The 20255-nt window shown below is 39.0% G+C and overlaps 2 protein-coding genes and 2 long non-coding RNA genes across 4 annotated transcripts; all 4 read left to right on the forward strand.

The window, feature by feature from the left end:
• Positions 1-473: 473 nt before the first annotated feature.
• Positions 474-8562, forward strand: ELM1 (fission ELM1-like protein (DUF1022)). Its single transcript, XM_086242091.1, has 10 exons — positions 474-787; positions 1764-1990; positions 2145-2241; positions 4458-4607; positions 4711-4837; positions 6429-6541; positions 6629-6692; positions 6792-6885; positions 6985-7093; positions 8036-8562. Exons 1-10 carry the CDS (start codon positions 605-607, stop codon positions 8135-8137), a joined length of 1266 nt encoding a protein of 421 aa, XP_086098217.1. The 5' UTR covers positions 474-604; the 3' UTR covers positions 8138-8562.
• A 2496-nt stretch (positions 8563-11058) lies between these two features.
• LOC147299100 (uncharacterized) lies at positions 11059-12786 on the forward strand. The gene is made up of 4 exons (XR_015119981.1): positions 11059-11170; positions 11257-11302; positions 11756-11827; positions 12467-12786. It is a non-coding gene; the product is annotated as an uncharacterized LOC147299100 (long non-coding RNA).
• A 435-nt stretch (positions 12787-13221) lies between these two features.
• Positions 13222-14721, forward strand: LOC147299101 (uncharacterized). The gene has a single exon (XM_086229433.1). The coding sequence runs from the start codon at positions 13222-13224 to the stop codon at positions 14719-14721; it is 1500 nt and encodes a 499-aa protein (XP_086085559.1).
• A 3726-nt stretch (positions 14722-18447) lies between these two features.
• Positions 18448-20033, forward strand: LOC147299102 (uncharacterized). The gene is made up of 4 exons (XR_015119996.1): positions 18448-18559; positions 18646-18691; positions 19145-19216; positions 19856-20033. It is a non-coding gene; the product is annotated as an uncharacterized LOC147299102 (long non-coding RNA).
• Positions 20034-20255: the final 222 nt, after the last annotated feature.

Below are 20255 nucleotides of genomic sequence, written 5' to 3' on the forward strand. Positions count from 1 at the left end.
GATAATATTCTTTAATTATTTATTTCCTCATTAAAATGATAAAAATACCACAAATACATAATATAGTAAAAGTACACTAAAACACATCATATTGTAATATAGCAACATAAATCTAAAAAGACATATGCAAATTAAAGTTAAAAAATGAAGTTTAGTAGAAAACATATATGTATACTATATTTATTTAGGTTTAAAAAATTAAATCAGTTTTCATTTTATTTTTTATTTTTTATAATTGAGGGTAAAAGTAGAATATTATGGCTACAAAAGTTTGTAGGGATGGGAAAACCAATTGGTGGGTACATTTAAAACCTCCCAAAGAAACTTGTTAGTCCATGTCCATGGGCCATGGGCTCTAAGAGTTGGGCTCTGCTTCACCTTAACGGCCCAACAAAAAGAACGTAAGCAAAAAAATATGAGGAAATGTGTTCTGGTGTTTTTTTATTTTTTATTTTATTTTTTTTTGTGGTAACTTGAGGAAACGTATTTTTCTTGGAGACTTTCTCGACAACCAAACGCCAGAACACTCTAGCAAATTAACTACCGTGTCTATTCTGCCATTCAATTCGTACAAAGACTCTGAAGATCCGAAGGCTCAAATCCAATGAGGCCTATACGGCTTCCGGAGCCGCCCAGTCCCAAGCCGGGCATGCCGGAAATCTTCGAAGGCGGCGTATACGGCGTCGTACGGCGCGCCGTTGTGATCGGAAACGGCTTCCCGGGCTCGGAGAATCAGAGCATTGGTTTGGTTCGCGCTCTCGGCCTCGGCGATAAGCATGTCATATATGTAAGTCACGTGGTTAAACCTAATGATAGGTTTAATCCTCTTTTATCTTCTTCAAATTATTTTATACTTGTGAAAATTAAACTACCCATTAAAACCATCAAACTAAATTCTTCTTAAATGCTTGTAATTTTAAGTTCAAGATATAGGATGAAGAAAAGAGTGGTTGGCTTCATGTCAGCATAACATTTCAAATTCTATATACAGCATATAAGTGTACATTTTCCTAGGTCCTTAATATACATGACATGAGTAAAAAAGGTGTTACCAACGTAGCACTGAAGTATCAGCATTTGATAACTCTAGCAAAGTATAAAAGGGTTTATTTAGTTGTTTGATATTACTTGAACCAGCAGAACAGGCAGACATTTTATGTCAAATCCGCGTGATTCTCAGTTTGTCTTGTTTTTAATGTGTATCACTAAACTTGGTCATATTCTTCTGGTATTCTGCTTGTCCTCATTGTTCTAGAATCTTAATTGAACGTTGTTCTCTATGCTGTTTCATTAAAAATTTAAAATTCAGAGGCTTGTTTTTTTCAAATCTGAATGGTTTGTTGCCTTTTTCCTTATAAACTCAGTACAGAATTTTCCCTGTAAGTTTTGTAATTTACTTTTCTAACTTATATATACACCTTAACTTATATGTTCGATGGTGATGCAAATTTGCTGAATTATCATCATTCAGTTGTGTTTTCTTCCAGTGTTTATCTTATGCATGTTATCCTTTCCTATTTACATTAAGCAATAACATCGAAAAATCATATTTTATATAATTGTTGTGATTTAAGAAATACTGTATTATAACCATTCATTGTCTGGAGACATGGTCTGGACATCACTGTTTTCCAGCCTTTTAGCCTAGTAACAACTCGTTATCTTTAATATTTTTGTTCCATTTATTCTTCTAACAGCTGCAGTTTTACTTACATGTGTACTTTTTCATTTTGTGTATCTTTTAATTTGACAATGCCATGCAGCGGGTTACAAGGCCAAAAGGAGGAGTAAATGAGTGGCTTCACTGGCTCCCTGTTTCTCTCCACAAAAAGTTAGATTGCATCATAAGGCAGATTTGTATTTTATTAGTATATCGGGGACAGAAAGTTCTACCTCTACGTACAGAAAATGGTGGCAGTGCAGGGTTGAAATCTGTTTTAGAAGCTGATGTCCATCAGATTGTAACCATGGCTCATCAGACCTTTGAAAAGTAAATATTTCTTTTCTTTTTACAGTTAATAGCTTGCTTAAATAGTGTGTTCAGGAAGCAAACATGTGCAGTATCAAGGATGATGTTCTCTTTAAATTTAGAATCTGTTCTTGACTTGATATCTGTTTCATTTTTGGTACGTTTTCTTTTTTAGGGATGGACCTATATTGGTGGTAGCTTCTGGCAGGGATACCATTTCTATTGCAAGTTCTATTAAACGACTAGCATCCGAAAATGTTTTTGTTGTTCAGGTTTGTCAATTGAACTTTTTTTTCTTTTCTTGTATCAGTTTGCAATTAACTATATAATCTGTTTGGAAATAACTTTGGAGTATGAATTTTATATTATATAACATGATTTAGTGGTAGATGCTGAGATGGCGATAAATAGAATATGTCAAATGTGTACATCTGATATGATGCTGTATGTCTACATTATCCTTTGGTGTTAATAATTTCCTATATGGTTTGATTGAGTGTAGGTAAACTTGTGATGGCTTTTAAATGTTTTATTTCAAAGTGGTGGTATGTTTGTAATTTATTTATTTTGTTTGGGATGGAATGAATGTGGTTATCTCTTATATGCATAACGACTTTGTGAGGTGGTGGTTATATGTATTCCAGTATATTCCACTCCACTGGTTGGACATTTCCTTTTTCCTTTCTGATGGTTTTCCTGACTTCACCATGCCTTTGAATTATATAATAATGGCTACTTTTAATTTCTATCTGTGTGCTGTTCTGACTTGTTCTTGTGATTACGGGGTACCATGATCAGTGGTGCTTGCTGCCTTTTGCACCCAATTCTGTTTGAGGGTTTTGGTTCCAGTCTCTATTGGTACTATTGTAATGGCTATGAAAGTGTTCCTTAAGATTTTATTTTGAATATCTGGTTTTCAAAATCAATAGATATCATGGTTTTCCTGACTTTGTAACTGTGTTTTGGCTGATGTATTCCAGCATATGGGATACTTGGAAACAGAACTGAACCTGAACATGAAAAAGTAGTTCAAAGAATTTGAAATTGTGAGCCTTATGTTTTATAAATAGATTACGGCTAATGTTCAATAGTTTCTCAATGATTTCACACATGGTCTATAGATTTTTTCTCAACTTCTCAAACTTTACTATGTGTTTGATTTGATTGAGGTGAGTAGAGTTTTGTATATATGGATGCATACATGGGTTTGACTTTGGCCCTTTTTTTTGTTTGTGGGTTGGTATTGGATTTCACTACCTTGATTTGTCTTAGGATCATAGTTTTCTTAATTATTGAAACCAGTTCATGTTGCCATTTTTTCGGTCATTCAATTCATGAATTTGAAATGGAATAATCTGAAAAGTTCTTCAAATATGATATAAATTTACTTTTCTTTTTTTTTGGTCAATGATATAAATTTTTATAACTTCTGAAATTAGTATTTAGTAATTAGAACTGTATATATTTATTATTGATGTTGCATCCGATCATTAATTACTTGGGGTCCTTTAGACATCTTCAACATTTGGAAAAATAAAAAAACGCAAAACTACCTAAAAGGTGTTTAGAAAGCATTTCATGAAGATGCATTTAGAGAGAGGTTTAAGGAAAATAGGTTTTGCATTTGGTGATTTACATTCCCATCACATAAACAATGAATTTGTAATTTTATGTGATATGAGATGCTACAAAATAGGAGATTAGAATAATACCCCCAGCCTAGCATTAAATAACCAAGCAATACAATAGCAGCAGTAGGGAGAGTCTCACTTGCCAGTTAAAAAAAAAAGGGAAGATTCTCACTTGAAAGAATCTGACCTTTAAATAACCTAACCCAGATAACAGAAAAACAAATATAAAATCCTTCCGGTAATGATTCTGTTGCTCCAAGTCATATGTAAAAGGCTGATATTGCAATAACTAGTCCCACAAATTTTTGAGAGTACTGTAGTATATTTTGACACTGGCTTCCTAAACGGTGGAGTACAAAAAACTTTTCTCATACCATTCGCAAACCCGAGACATATTTCTCTAATGTGAAAAAGACTCAGCAATAGAACCCCCAAATTTTCTTTGAGATGAGTCATGGAATAAACTGTAGTAACAACATGTGGTTCCATACCATGCCATAGCATCCCATAACAGAATCTGCATACATTCAATTTTTTTAGTCCTTATGTCTGAGCTGGAGGATTATTTGTGAAGTATTTTAATTTTTGTTTTCCTTACAGAAAAATTTTCACCCCGTGTGCTTAAGCAAAATAGTCAAGACCACTCAATTATTTATTCATTTTTTATTGAAGTTAGCGACTTAGGAAAATCATGATCCTTGATGAGTCATTGTTTATTCTCAGCCATGGTCCAAGACATTCAATCTTTATTGTTAGATGGGAAGGCAGCTGTTAGCTAGAATTTTTATTGTGGTTGTCATTTGATACAACAATGTGCTTTGTCTTTACTGTTCCTCCTTTTTCCATTTGCTCCGCAGATACAACATCCCAGGTTGCATCTAAATAGGTTTGACTTGGTGATTACTCCAAGACATGATTATTATCCTTTGACTCCTGAAGCACAGGAGCAGGTTCCTCAATTTATTCGCAGGTGGATAACTCCTCGTGAACCTCCTGACAGGCATGTGGTATGTATGATGATCTTAAATTGTTACCTTATTTAAGCTATTCTGATTCCCCCCCTCCCTCTCCCCCAGCGAGCTATTTTATACCAAAAACTTATAAATTCAGGTCCTCACTGTTGGAGCCTTACATCAAGTTGATGCTGCTGCACTTCGCAACGCAGCTAGTGCATGGCGTGATGAGTTTACACCTCTGCCGAAGCCCGTACTTGTGGTGAACATTGGTGGCCCTACAAGTAATCTTTTGTTATTCTTGATGTTTTATGGGATTGGCATATAAGTATTTGACTTCTAGAGCGTGCTTGCTATTATGCTGTTCTTGAATTTAAATGCCTGCTTCATGTTAGGTTAGATTAAGCTCTCTGCAATTGTAGTGGACAATTAGTGCAAAAAGAGCCCAGTATACTTGAAGTATGCATTTACAAGTGTAGTGAATCTATGAACTCTAAATAAGTACCTCTGCTACCCATATTCCTAGCATTGGACCAGTCAAAGAGAAGACAAAACATGTTTCTGTAACTGCAAAACAGTAACTTTGTCCTCAAAATCCGTCTATTCCTCCTTTCAAAGGGTCCACAAAACTATGTGAGGGGTACATTGCCAAATTAATTCACAATTTTGTTAGACCAGACTTGCCCACACCCCCACAGCAAGGGCCACTGAAACAAGCACTATCCACTGGATACCAAAAATCAAATAGCAATGGTTCCATACTTAGGGCAACAGAACAATGAAGGAAAAGATGTCCACACTTCTTGGTTGATGTTTTCTGTATTCATGCTGCATGATGTAGTATCAGTGTATCACTGTGTGATTCATGTCTTGGTCACATGTTTGATACAATTTAATCAGAATTTCTTGTTAAATACGTACTAATTTCTTTTTTCCTTTTCCTTCATCAACTAATTTGAGATGATGGAGTATTCTATAAGCCAATAGACACACAGAATTTACAACTCCATAAGAATTTATTATTTTTCTTGTAGCCATAGTATAAAATACCGGTAATAAAATCGTTGCTGACCTTTGACATGTGTGAGCTTTAAATATCATCAAACTAGCATTCAGCTATTCAGGAAAAGAGACTCAAGTGCAAAATGTTTGCTTAATGATTTATGTGTAAGCTAGTTGTTGTCTTCTCAGAAATTTTGTTAAGGGCTTCAGTTAGTGGAGGCTGTGACTTTGTTTGCAAAATGTATCTCTTTGACATAGTAAGGGGCTTATGTGGTCTGGTATAGTGCCATTTTTTTTTTTAATAAATTTTCACTGGCCCTAAATTGACTCCCAATTTATACTAGGAAAGGTAATGCACGAGTTATTTTGTACCACTCCTTTTTTTGGGATTTGTCTGAATCTCAAGTTGAAATCATTTTTGCCTGGTAAAGGGCACGTAGGAAAGCTGAAGTTGTTTCATATCTTTTGTTTTAAATAAAGTTTAGAAAACAAGAGGAAGATCATTGTATTTTATTAGTAATGAATTATATAGAACACCAAAACATCCATTCTCGTAGTAATATGCTCTGGATATCTACCTTGAATCATGAGAAGAATTAAGCTAACAAATTAGCCTTGAATTAACGCAATCTAACAGGCTGTAGTGAGTCTATATTACCAACATCTTTTATGTTACAGATGTTTCCGTTGCATGAAGTGATGCAAGATTCGAAAGACTCAAAACAGAACTGATTTCTCTAAGGAATATTGGATCGTTCATTTCTGGGTTTCTTAGAATGGTTGGAATAGTTTGGTGGATGTCACTTTGTTATTGTTGTTAGAAATGGTCCATTTATTCTAGTGAGAGCTTGTATGATGTGTATCCTTTAATAGGCAATTGTCGCTATGGTGCGGACCTTGCAAAGCATTTGACAAACAATCTGCTTAGTGTTCTTGCAAGCTGTGGAAGCATCAGAATATGTTACTCTAATAGGACGCCTGAAAAGGTATTGCCACAGATACACAATTTCTTATAGATATTTGTATTATTTTGGTTGGTACTCATTTTTTTTCCCTTTTTCCTTTGTCTACAGGTATCTAATGTTATAACAAAAGAGCTTGGAGGCAATCCAAAAGTTTACATCTGGGATGGTCAAGGTAACATCTGAAATTTTATTTTAAGGGTTTCAGGTCAACTTTTATATTGACAAAGAATTAGGGCTTTTGTAATGGACTCATAAATATTATGATCTTCAGAGCCAAACCCACATATGGGCCATCTAGCCTGGGCCGATGCTTTTGTTGTCACTGCAGATTCTGTCAGTATGATAAGTGAGGTTTGCAGCACCGGGTATGATTAAGGAATTACCTCTATAGTTGGTGATTGAAAGCATATTTTCTTTGATTTTATTTTTTGCTGGTATTAAGTTCTGTCTGTCCGTATTTCCAGGAAGCCTGTCTATATTATGGGAGCTGAGCGTTGTACATGGAAGTTCAAAGAGTTCCATAAATCACTTAAGGAGCGAGGTGTGGTTCGGCCATTTACAGGTTCTGAGAATGTAAGTAAAAACTGATCTGTTTCTTAAGCTCTTTCTATACACAAAGGTCAGTAGATTGTAAACGGATTTGTAGGTTTGCATTATTGTTTCATTCTTTTCTGTCAACGTAGAAGCTGATAGAACAAAGTGACAGACAGCATTGGGAGAAAAAAGAGATTGAGAAAAAAAGAGGGGAGGGGTCATGTTGATATCTACTCAGATCCCATGTTGTGACTTGTAGTTGGCCCTTCCTCCTTCCCTAGAACTTATTCTATTTCATCTGAAACCAACATTTCCTCATGAGCACCAATACTTTGTATTAAACTGTAGGTAACTATTTGTTGGTAAAAGTGCACGTCACATTGCAATTTATCCCTGTTTTCCATGTCTAGTAATATTCTAATTACATAATACATACATTCGTAGTGATTCTCTTCAACTTCTGAACCGTTTGCGATTTAAGTCAAATTAATGATACTAAAATGTATACCTGGTCAGTATAAACCAATTTAAGGATGTCTATCTAATGCCATTCTTTTGACATATGATAAGGGCAGTTTTTGTCACTAACAGTGAAGATAAAGCTTTTCTCGTGGTTTGGATGGATTTTTTTTTTATTCTTGTATAGCCTCATGACTCATGAGGTTTCTGGACCTTTATAGTGTTAAAAGGTTCTTATTCTTTTAGTTTCTTGGTGTCATCACAATATGGGTTAGTGTCAGTTTGCTTATAATGACAAGTCAATGCTTGTGCTTGGAACTTCCTTAAATTTTGACAAGCTTCCCTTTAACATATGCAGTTTTCCTTTATTCTAACCACGTTCTCATAATCTCATTTTATCTTTGTCACCGTTGTTACCAAATTAAGGTTTATATATTGGTCTTAAGCATACTTCTCTTGTCTTAAGCATACTTCTCTTTTTCTCTATCTTATTATCTCGCTGCATTGTTCAAATTGTTACAGATTTCAGAGAGCTGGAGTTATCCTCCGCTCAATGAAACTGCAGAAGCAGCCAGTCGAGTGCATCAAGCACTTGCCGAGCGTGGATGGAGATTGCGGCCATAGACAGGGGTTGATAATAATTTTGTAAACATCACACACAACGTCCAATCTTATGTTAAAAGGTAAAACTTATTGAAAAGTAGGTTTTTCTGATAGCAGCACGTATAGGAAGGACAGCTAAAAGATATGGTAGGCATTATATTTGATTCTTCCCCTTCTGGGGCCATGATATATGTAGAATAAAGGCAATCAGTAATTGTGCGGCTTGTAAAATAGGAAGAAGGGCGAGCTTTTCTTTTGGCGAAGGGTGGGTTTTGTTGTTGTTTTGAAAACAATTCTCTTGTAGTTGAAAGTGGTTTTCTGGATTTTGTTTGATTTACAATCGCTTCGAGCAATATTGTGATGACGTGATGTACTATTGCCAAATATTTGACATATTATATAGGGCAATTTTATATAATAACCCTTTTTAATGAGGGACTTATTTTTTTGGGGAAAATTCTTTGGCTAGTTTTGGACAAAAATACCCCTCAAGGTCGACAAAGTCAAAAATTGGCTGCAGCACCATGTGAAGTGGTTACAGCACTAGTTCATTTTTTTTCATCTTTTAACCCAGATCTGTAAAATCCCTAAACCCAGATCTATAAACTATTACAGCATCATTACAATATATAAGAGCATCTGATCGAAGAAAGAACACAATATCTGGAAAACCATACAAAATAAATAATTGATGTATGAAACTATTGAATGGGTACAACACCATTTTATTGAATTATGCTTTCATAATAAAATTATGCCAGCAAAATACAAATTGCTTGAATGACCTGTTTCTGAGCATCAAGAAAGTTTATTCCGGGAAATCATGGCCAGCTTCATGCATTACAGTCCATGATGATCTCATTGCTGATTAAATGCCACCAATGTAATGCACCTTAATGCACTATTGCATTAATATATCAAAATGCACTATTGCTGGTTTTATCACGTACATCCAACATAAATATAAATATATCAAAATTAATAAACCAACATAAATATATCAAAATGCACTATTGCATTAATATATCAAAATTTTGATATATTTAGGTAATGCACCTTAATGCACTATTGCATTTCATCACCGATCTGCCGAGAAATACAAAAGGGCACAATGGTATTTGGGTTATCGTGGACAGACTCACGAAGTCAGCTCATTTCTTGCCGGTCAAGATGAACTCACCCGTTGATTATTTTGCTGATCTCTATGTCGAATGGATTGTTCGATTGCATGGTATTCCGAAGACGATTGTTTCCGATCGAGATCCCCGATTTACGTCTCGATTATGGCGGAAGTTACAATCTGAATTAGGCACTCAGTTGAATCTTAGCAGTGCCTATCATCCGCAGACGGATGGGCAATCTGAAAGAGTTATTCAGATACTGGAAGATATGTTGCGAGCTTGTGTTCTAGATTTCAGAGGTAAGTGGAGTGAGTACTTACCGCTCGCCGAGTTCGTATATAACAATAGTTATCAAAGCAGTATCAAGATGGCACCGTACGAAGCACTTTACGGAAGGCCGTGTCGTTTGCCACTCTGTTGGGCCGATGTTGAGGACCGAGTTGTTCTGGGTCCTGAAGTGATTAAAGAAACGACCGAAAAGGTCAAGATAGTCAAGAAACGACTAGAAACCGCCCAGAGTAGGCAGAAATCGTACGCTGATCGAAGGAGGAAGCCTTTGGAATTTCAAGTTGAGGACTTGGCGTTTCTAAAAGTTAGTCCTTTGAAGGGTACATTTCGGTTTGGTATGCGAGGCAAGTTGGCACCCAGGTATATTGGACCGTTCAAGGGTTTGGAACGTGTCGGGAAAGTTGCTTACAGGTTGGAGTTGCCGCCTCAGTTAGCATACATACATAACGTATTCCATGTGTCCCAGTTGAAAAAGAGTGCGCCTGACATCCCTCAAGTGATGCCTTGGATTGGTTTACCGCTCGAACCAAACGTGTCTTATGTGGAAGGACCTGTTTCTATTTTAGCTTACGAGACGAAACAACTCAGGAATAGGAAGGTACCACTTGTAAAAGTTCAGTGGCAGCACCATGGAGTCGAGGAAGCGACATGGGAACTGGAATCCGACATGAGGAAGAGATACCCGCATCTCTTCAGTGAACTCAGGTAATCTCGAGGACGAGATTTTTTTTAAGTAGGGGAGGATGTGAGACCCAAAATTTTCCAAATTTATTTTGGGATTTTTCTTTAATTTCTAGAATTTTTCTAGAAATTTGTTTGGCGGAAAATCGTATTTTTCACCTTAAGCTTTAATTGTTTGACCAACTTTGACTAGAGTTTTGACCCAAGTTAGACCTTTAAAAGGTGGTACTTTTACTCACAAACCCAACGGAGCAAGTCTCGTATTATTCCGAGTCCGGGAGATTATTTTATGAATTTCCCAAAATTTCTTTTTCTTTAAAGCATTTTATCTTAGTTTGTGGAGCTTGAAATTTTTGAAATTTTTCTAAAGGGCAAATTGGTAATTTGACCTCATAGTTAATTAGTACTAGTCGATACGAGTCCGTAGTATTTTTCGAGGTATTTTTTCGAGTCCCGAGCTATTTTTAATTAATTTTTGAAGTTGAGAAAAATAGGAAAAATAAAATAAAATAGGAAAATCACCAGATCGCGCCACGTGGCACGATCTGGAGCGTCCAACGATGCATGGCAGCAAGATCTGATGGCTGCATGTGCAGCCAAGTGTCAGGGCCTTCGCCACGTGTCAATTTCTCATTAGTCAAAGTTATGACGGTTGACTTGAGTCAACCCGGTCAACTCGGATGAGTCAACCGAGTTGACTCACTCACTCACCCTATAAATAGAGCCGCACATCAGCTGGTTCTTCATTCATTTCAGCCGCACGCTTCCCAAGAGAGAGCTTCTCTCTCCTCTCTCCTCCTTTCTCTCTCTTCTTCAATCTTGTTTCGAGTTTATCTTGAGTTCTGGAGCTCCGATCGACGATCCGATTTCGCCTACGCGATCGTGGCGACGAGCTCTTCAATTCTAGTAGTGTGAAGGCTATGTTTTGGTGAAGTTTTAAAAAAATCATTTCTGAGCTCCATAGGTAATTTCTTGATCCCTGTCGAATTTCTGCTAAAATTTTGTTAAATAAATCTCTTGTTAATTAGGCTATTTTAATCTTTTATTTAGCAAGTCTAGTAGTACCGAGACTCTGCTCGTGGGAAGTCTTCAACAGGTATACCATTAACCCAGCTTATTTAATTTGCTGTTGTTTAAGTGGTGGTTATAGACGAAACACCGTTTAACTGTTGTTATTAAATGAACTTAATAAATATTGAGGCCATATCAGTGGTAACCAAATAACGTGATGACTAAGGTCAGTCCATGAGCATACAAGCGTTGGGTACTGAGCCAGAGCTCCCTCAGTTTCCCCATGCACTGACCTGGTCACGTTGTAAGGTTCATATCTGATCAACCTCCTCGACAATAAATTAAAATAAACTTAGAAACCACACGGTCTGACATGACTGTCTGCCTCGGGGAGCAGGGTCATGCCGGATCAAGAATTTAGAGAAGCCTAGCAAGTTACGCTAGTGCCAAACCTCTAAATTTTACCTGGTCTTAACAGACAAGGTCGAGAGTACGTTTAGTACGTTCCTAATAGCTGTCGTCGGATTCGGATCTCCAGTTTCCCAACAGGTACAAGTGGGACCCAGACACAGGAAAGGGATCAGGCAAGGGACACACTTTGGTAAAGCAGGTAGGGGGAAGGTACCATATCCCGGTTATTGGATTTCCTGCCTATTTTCGTACTATATGTATATGAAAATGTCTTTCACAGAGAATGTGCATGATTTTTGTATGGCATATTTGTGTGATTTTCTGTGTGATACCTTGAACGACCTGAGAGTAACGGGCACGTGTTGTGACCTTGGGTTTCGATCCCCTAAACCTCCGGAGGGGTAAGTACGGACTGGTTAGTCGAATGTCCTTCTGGGGAGGCTAACCAATGTGGTATTACCAGGTAAATGGATACTCTCACCACAGTATCGAGGTGGTGGTTGAATTTCCGATACTGGTGGTTGGCCTGTATGTGATCGGTCGCAGGTATGTTTCTGAACTATGTCACGTGACAGGAAGGATTTTCACTGAAAAAGATGTATGAGCATGCAAAGGCTTTACTCACTGATTATTGGCATAATTATCTTTATCATTACTGGCTTTGGTTACAATATTATTGATATTGATACCCTGTTTTTGGGTGTGCATTGCTTTTAAACTGTTTTCCTTGAAATCCTATATTTTCGAGTATTGTTTCAAACCTAACCAGGATTTTCCCTCGAGGGGAAGCGATGAACGTATGTGACGCTTACCCCCTACTGTACTCTTGTGAGTGCAGATAATCCAGTTGTTGGAAACCAAGATTGAGGTCGTGGGTGTGGCACTTGCAGCTTGTCAGTTTCAGTCTTGCTATCTGGTTTAGATCCTTTTTTTGGATCCGTGGTGGTGTTTCTCTTTCATCCTCGTAGGTGGCATATCCCAATGGCTATCCATGAGTCCAATTTGTTGCACCACTTTGTTGAAGACTGAATCACTCTGGCGTGGGTTGGACTATCCTGACATATCTGTTTATCTACTGTTTACTATGTAGCATTAGGGTTAGTGTATTTGAAACATATAACCCTCACGGGTTGGTACTCTTTACTGTTATTTATAATATAAGGCATTTTCAGAAATTTCTTCCGTTGTATTTTTACTACTATGATCCAACCCAAGTTCTTCAATAAAAAGGGCTTAACTCGTTTTAGAGAGCTTGGGAATATAATACTCGGGGTAAGGGGTATTATAGTCTCAGGATCTTTAAGACGGGTGCCGCTGTGGTGTTCCCAGTTTCGGGGCGTCACAGAAAAAGTGGTATCAGAGCGGTACGACCTATATAATAATAATAAATAAATAAATAAATAACTTTGTAAGATTGTTAGTAGATTATTTTTACTAATATGCAGGATATGCCAACCCAGAGCCGATTCAGCAGATTCCTTCGAAGTTTCCAACCAAACACATTCTTCGATAAGTCTTTCCCTTGAAACACTTTTGTTCCTTGTATCATTTGTGTCAATCATTCCCTTATTTGTTTTCAGTCTTGCTGACAAGATGCCGCCCCGTTTCGATCGAACTAATAGTAATGCCAATAATCGGTTCGACCCACAACAAATGGCTGAATTTATGCAGGCTTTCTTTGCTCAACAAGCTGGTAACCGTCTCACTCCCGCTGAACATGAAGATAAGCGACGAGGCGAGTACTTAGATCGTTTCCTTAGGACTAAGCCGATGAAGTTTCACGGAAGTTCTGAACCCGATTTAGCTGAGAATTGGGTTACGCACATCGAGAAGAAGCTCGAGTCGATTAACGCACCAGATGAGTACAAGATCTGGCTAGCTACACATGTGTTTGAAGGCGAAGCTGACGGATGGTGGAGATGCATTAGGCACCGAGAAAATATTAACACTATGACTTGGGAAGGATTTAGGGAATTGTTCTACGACAGATATTTTCCCGAGCCATTGCAGATGACAAAGATGAAGGAATTCATGGATCTAGAGCAGGGAAACATGACTGTTTCTGAATATGTGAGAAAGTTTACTGAACTTGGACGTTTCGTCCCATCTACCATGAATGATGAGAAGGCAAAGACTGTCAGATTTCTGCAAGGTCTGAAGAACGGGATTCGCCAATACTTGGCAAGTCAAAGGTTTACAGTTTTCAAAGATGTGGTCAATGCTGCTTATGCTCAGGAGCAGGATTTCCTTGCAACTAGACAGAAAGGGGAAATTGCGAGGTCTGAGGAAACAAGACTAGGAAAAAGAAGAAATTTTCAGAGGGGAGGACCCTCTCGAAACCAAAGAAACTGGAAGAAGACTAGACTTCAAATTTGTTTCCAGTGTGGAGGTGAAGGCCACTACAGAAATGATTGTCCTACTAGAATACAGCAGAATGCCCCCAGGCCACAACCACAGATACAGGCTGTACCACAACCATTTAGAGCTCAACCATTGCAACATGCACCACCACAACCCAACAATCGTGGAGGACAAGGAAGAGGTGGCGGAGGAAGACCACAACCAGCTAGAGGAGGACGAGTTTTTGCAGTAAGAGCTAACCAGGAAGAAGCTCCACTTGACGGTACTATACTGCTCTTTAATACTGAAGTTAGAATCTTGTTTGATACGGGTGCTTCACATTCATTTGTCTCTGTTAGCTTTACTGAGAAATTAGGATTGCATGCTGAACCTTTAGCTGAAACCATCCACATGAGTACACCCATTGGAACAACAACCGAGGTAGATAGAATTTACCAATCTTGCCAACTAGTAGTCCAAGGCCGAGTCTTGACAGCAAACCTATACCCTTTGAACATGGATTACTACGACCTTATTCTAGGAATGGATTGGTTACAAGAAAATCAGGCACATATCGATTGTGAGAAAAGAAAAGTGAAGGTAGTCACGAGTAACAGAGAAGAGGTGATCATCCGATTGCACAAACCGCTACAACCCATCAACCCATTGCTGAAGAGTCTGTTTCAAAAGCAAGAGAGTTATGCTATGCTATTCACTCATCATTTCCACACAAGCCAAGCAGAAGGAAGATAAACCAATACCAGTGGTAGACGAATACCCAGACGTTTTTCCAGAAGATCTGCCCGGAATCCCACCAACAAGAGAAGTAGAATTCAAGGTTGAACTTGTACCAGGCACTCAACCTATTTCAATCCCGCCCTACCGCATGGCACCAGCCGAGATGGTGGAGCTGAAGAAGCAATTAGACGACTTGAAGGAGAAGGGCTTTATCAGAGAAAGTATATCACCATGGGGAGCCCCTGTTCTATTCGCCAAAAAGCATGATGGAACATTGCGACTCTGCATAGACTACCGGAAGCTGAACCAAGTCACAATAAAGAACAAGTATCCATTGCCTAGAATTGACGAGCTATTTGATCAACTTAGTGGAGCGAAGTACTTCTCAAAGATCGATCTCAGATCCGGCTACCATCAACTCAGAGTTCGAGACGAAGACGTCCCAAAGACTGCTTTTCGTACCAGATACGGACATTATGAGTTCGTTGTGATGCCGTTTGGATTGACAAATGCACCTGCTGCATTCATGGACCTGATGAACCGAGCATTCCGTCCATACTTGGACAAATTTGTTATTGTCTTCATCGACGACATCCTGATTTACTCCAAGAGTAAGGAAGAGCATGAAGAGCATCTGAGAATTGTTCTACAGACATTACTTCAAAAGCAACTTTACGCCAAGAAGTCAAAATGTGAATTTTGGCTGAAAGAGTTACAGTTCCTTGGCCACATCATCTCAGAAAAAGGATTATCTCCTGATCCCAAGAAGATCGAAGCAGTTCTGAATTGGGAACAACCGAAGAACATGACAGAAGTCCGTAGTTTTCTTGGATTAGCAGGTTATTACAGAAGGTTCGTAGAAGGTTTTTCCAAGATTGCTACCCCGATGACTCGACTACTCAGAAAAGGATTCAAGTTTGAATGGAACGAGAAGTGTGAAGAAGCATTCCAAGAGCTCAAGAAACGACTGACAACTGCCCCAGTGTTAGTCTTACCCAACAATGAAGATCCTTATGAAGTCTACACCGACGCGTCCATAATAGGAGTCGGATGTGTACTGATGCAGAATGGGCGAGTGATAGCCTATGCCTCAAGACAGTTGAAGGAATATGAAAAGAATTATCCAACTCATGATTTGGAGTTAGCCGCTGTTGTACACGCTCTAAAAATCTGGAGATGCTACTTGTATGGAGGTCGATTCACTGTTTTCTCAGATCACAAGAGCCTCAAGCATATATTCACTCAGAGAGATCTGAATTTGCGACAACGACGCTGGATGGAGTATCTTAAAGATTATGATTTTGAATTACAATATCATCCAGGAAAAGCCAACAAAGTAGCTGATGCACTGAGCAGGAAGAAAAACACTCTAGCCAGTTTATTGATGGCTGAACGGGAGATCCTACAGACTTTGGATCAGTACAAGGTCAACATACGCCATGATGGAAGGATTGCAAGTATGCAGATTGAGCCCCAATTGGAGCAAGAATTAGTTCAAGAACAAGAAGAGGATCTAGAGATACAGCAGAAAAAGAAGGAGGTATACTCAGGAGATGCACCTGGGGAATGGAAGGTACATTCTGATGGAAGTTTGAGATACAGAGGCCGAATAGTTGTGCCGAACAGGAAAGAAACAAGACAACGGATTCTGAACGAAGCTCATTCTACCAGTTTTGCTATGCACCCTGGAGGAACGAAAATGTATCAAGATTTGAAACGAAGATACTGGTGGAAAGGTATGAAAAGAGACGTGGCTGATTTTGTTAATCACTGTGTGACCTGCCAACAAGTGAAAGCCGAACACCAGAAGCCGTCTGGATTGTTACAACCGTTACCTACTCCAGAGTGGAAGTGGGATTGTGTTACTATGGATTTCATCACCGATCTGCCGAGAAATACAAAAGGGCACAATGGTATTTGGGTTATCGTGGACAGACTCACGAAGTCAGCTCATTTCTTGCCGGTCAAGATGAACTCACCCGTTGATTATTTTGCTGATCTCTATGTCGAATGGATTGTTCGATTGCATGGTATTCCGAAGACGATTGTTTCCGATCGAGATCCCCGATTTACGTCTCGATTATGGCGGAAGTTACAATCTGAATTAGGCACTCAGTTGAATCTTAGCAGTGCCTATCATCCGCAGACGGATGGGCAATCTGAAAGAGTTATTCAGATACTGGAAGATATGTTGCGAGCTTGTGTTCTAGATTTCAGAGGTAAGTGGAGTGAGTACTTACCGCTCGCCGAGTTCGTATATAACAATAGTTATCAAAGCAGTATCAAGATGGCACCGTACGAAGCACTTTACGGAAGGCCGTGTCGTTCGCCACTCTGTTGGGCCGATGTTGAGGACCGAGTTGTTCTGGGTCCTGAAGTGATTAAAGAAACGACCGAAAAGGTCAAGATAGTCAAGAAACGACTAGAAACCGCCCAGAGTAGGCAGAAATCGTACGCTGATCGAAGGAGGAAGCCTTTGGAATTTCAAGTTGAGGACTTGGCGTTTCTAAAAGTTAGTCCTTTGAAGGGTACATTTCGGTTTGGTATGCGAGGCAAGTTGGCACCCAGGTATATTGGACCGTTCAAGGGTTTGGAACGTGTCGGGAAAGTTGCTTACAGGTTGGAGTTGCCGCCTCAGTTAGCATACATACATAACGTATTCCATGTGTCCCAGTTGAAAAAGAGTGCGCCTGACATCCCTCAAGTGATGCCTTGGATTGGTTTACCGCTCGAACCAAACGTGTCTTATGTGGAAGGACCTGTTTCTATTTTAGCTTACGAGACGAAACAACTCAGGAATAGGAAGGTACCACTTGTAAAAGTTCAGTGGCAGCACCATGGAGTCGAGGAAGCGACATGGGAACTGGAATCCGACATGAGGAAGAGATACCCGCATCTCTTCAGTGAACTCAGGTAATCTCGAGGACGAGATTTTTTTTAAGTAGGGGAGGATGTGAGACCCAAAATTTTCCAAATTTATTTTGGGATTTTTCTTTAATTTCTAGAATTTTTCTAGAAATTTGTTTGGCGGAAAATCGTATTTTTCACCTTAAGCTTTAATTGTTTGACCAACTTTGACTAGAGTTTTGACCCAAGTTAGACCTTTAAAAGGTGGTACTTTTACTCACAAACCCAACGGAGCAAGTCTCGTATTATTCCGAGTCCGGGAGATTATTTTATGAATTTCCCAAAATTTCTTTTTCTTTAAAGCATTTTATCTTAGTTTGTGGAGCTTGAAATTTTTGAAATTTTTCTAAAGGGCAAATTGGTAATTTGACCTCATAGTTAATTAGTACTAGTCGATACGAGTCCGTAGTATTTTTCGAGGTATTTTTTCGAGTCCCGAGCTATTTTTAATTAATTTTTGAAGTTGAGAAAAATAGGAAAAATAAAATAAAATAGGAAAATCACCAGATCGCGCCACGTGGCACGATCTGGAGCGTCCAACGATGCATGGCAGCAAGATCTGATGGCTGCATGTGCAGCCAAGTGTCAGGGCCTTCGCCACGTGTCAATTTCTCATTAGTCAAAGTTATGACGGTTGACTTGAGTCAACCCGGTCAACTCGGATGAGTCAACCGAGTTGACTCACTCACTCACCCTATAAATAGAGCCGCACATCAGCTGGTTCTTCATTCATTTCAGCCGCACGCTTCCCAAGAGAGAGCTTCTCTCTCCTCTCTCCTCCTTTCTCTCTCTTCTTCAATCTTGTTTCGAGTTTATCTTGAGTTCTGGAGCTCCGATCGACGATCCGATTTCGCCTACGCGATCGTGGCGACGAGCTCTTCAATTCTAGTAGTGTGAAGGCTATGTTTTGGTGAAGTTTTAAAAAAATCATTTCTGAGCTCCATAGGTAATTTCTTGATCCCTGTCGAATTTCTGCTAAAATTTTGTTAAATAAATCTCTTGTTAATTAGGCTATTTTAATCTTTTATTTAGCAAGTCTAGTAGTACCGAGACTCTGCTCGTGGGAAGTCTTCAACAGGTATACCATTAACCCAGCTTATTTAATTTGCTGTTGTTTAAGTGGTGGTTATAGACGAAACACCGTTTAACTGTTGTTATTAAATGAACTTAATAAATATTGAGGCCATATCAGTGGTAACCAAATAACGTGATGACTAAGGTCAGTCCATGAGCATACAAGCGTTGGGTACTGAGCCAGAGCTCCCTCAGTTTCCCCATGCACTGACCTGGTCACGTTGTAAGGTTCATATCTGATCAACCTCCTCGACAATAAATTAAAATAAACTTAGAAACCACACGGTCTGACATGACTGTCTGCCTCGGGGAGCAGGGTCATGCCGGATCAAGAATTTAGAGAAGCCTAGCAAGTTACGCTAGTGCCAAACCTCTAAATTTTACCTGGTCTTAACAGACAAGGTCGAGAGTACGTTTAGTACGTTCCTAATAGCTGTCGTCGGATTCGGATCTCCAGTTTCCCAACAGGTACAAGTGGGACCCAGACACAGGAAAGGGATCAGGCAAGGGACACACTTTGGTAAAGCAGGTAGGGGGAAGGTACCATATCCCGGTTATTGGATTTCCTGCCTATTTTCGTACTATATGTATATGAAAATGTCTTTCACAGAGAATGTGCATGATTTTTGTATGGCATATTTGTGTGATTTTCTGTGTGATACCTTGAACGACCTGAGAGTAACGGGCACGTGTTGTGACCTTGGGTTTCGATCCCCTAAACCTCCGGAGGGGTAAGTACGGACTGGTTAGTCGAATGTCCTTCTGGGGAGGCTAACCAATGTGGTATTACCAGGTAAATGGATACTCTCACCACAGTATCGAGGTGGTGGTTGAATTTCCGATACTGGTGGTTGGCCTGTATGTGATCGGTCGCAGGTATGTTTCTGAACTATGTCACGTGACAGGAAGGATTTTCACTGAAAAAGATGTATGAGCATGCAAAGGCTTTACTCACTGATTATTGGCATAATTATCTTTATCATTACTGGCTTTGGTTACAATATTATTGATATTGATACCCTGTTTTTGGGTGTGCATTGCTTTTAAACTGTTTTCCTTGAAATCCTATATTTTCGAGTATTGTTTCAAACCTAACCAGGATTTTCCCTCGAGGGGAAGCGATGAACGTATGTGACGCTTACCCCCTACTGTACTCTTGTGAGTGCAGATAATCCAGTTGTTGGAAACCAAGATTGAGGTCGTGGGTGTGGCACTTGCAGCTTGTCAGTTTCAGTCTTGCTATCTGGTTTAGATCCTTTTTTTGGATCCGTGGTGGTGTTTCTCTTTCATCCTCGTAGGTGGCATATCCCAATGGCTATCCATGAGTCCAATTTGTTGCACCACTTTGTTGAAAACTGAATCACTCTGGCGTGGGTTGGACTATCCTGACATATCTGTTTATCTACTGTTTACTATGTAGCATTAGGGTTAGTGTATTTGAAACATATAACCCTCACGGGTTGGTACTCTTTACTGTTATTTATAATATAAGGCATTTTCAGAAATTTCTTCCGTTGTATTTTTACTACTATGATCCAACCCGAGTTCTTCAATAAAAAGGGCTTAAC

Source organism: Dryas octopetala, chromosome 1 (genome assembly GCF_963921425.1).
Source record: "Dryas octopetala chromosome 1, drDryOcto1.1, whole genome shotgun sequence".
Taxonomy (NCBI): Eukaryota; Viridiplantae; Streptophyta; class Magnoliopsida; order Rosales; family Rosaceae; genus Dryas; species Dryas octopetala.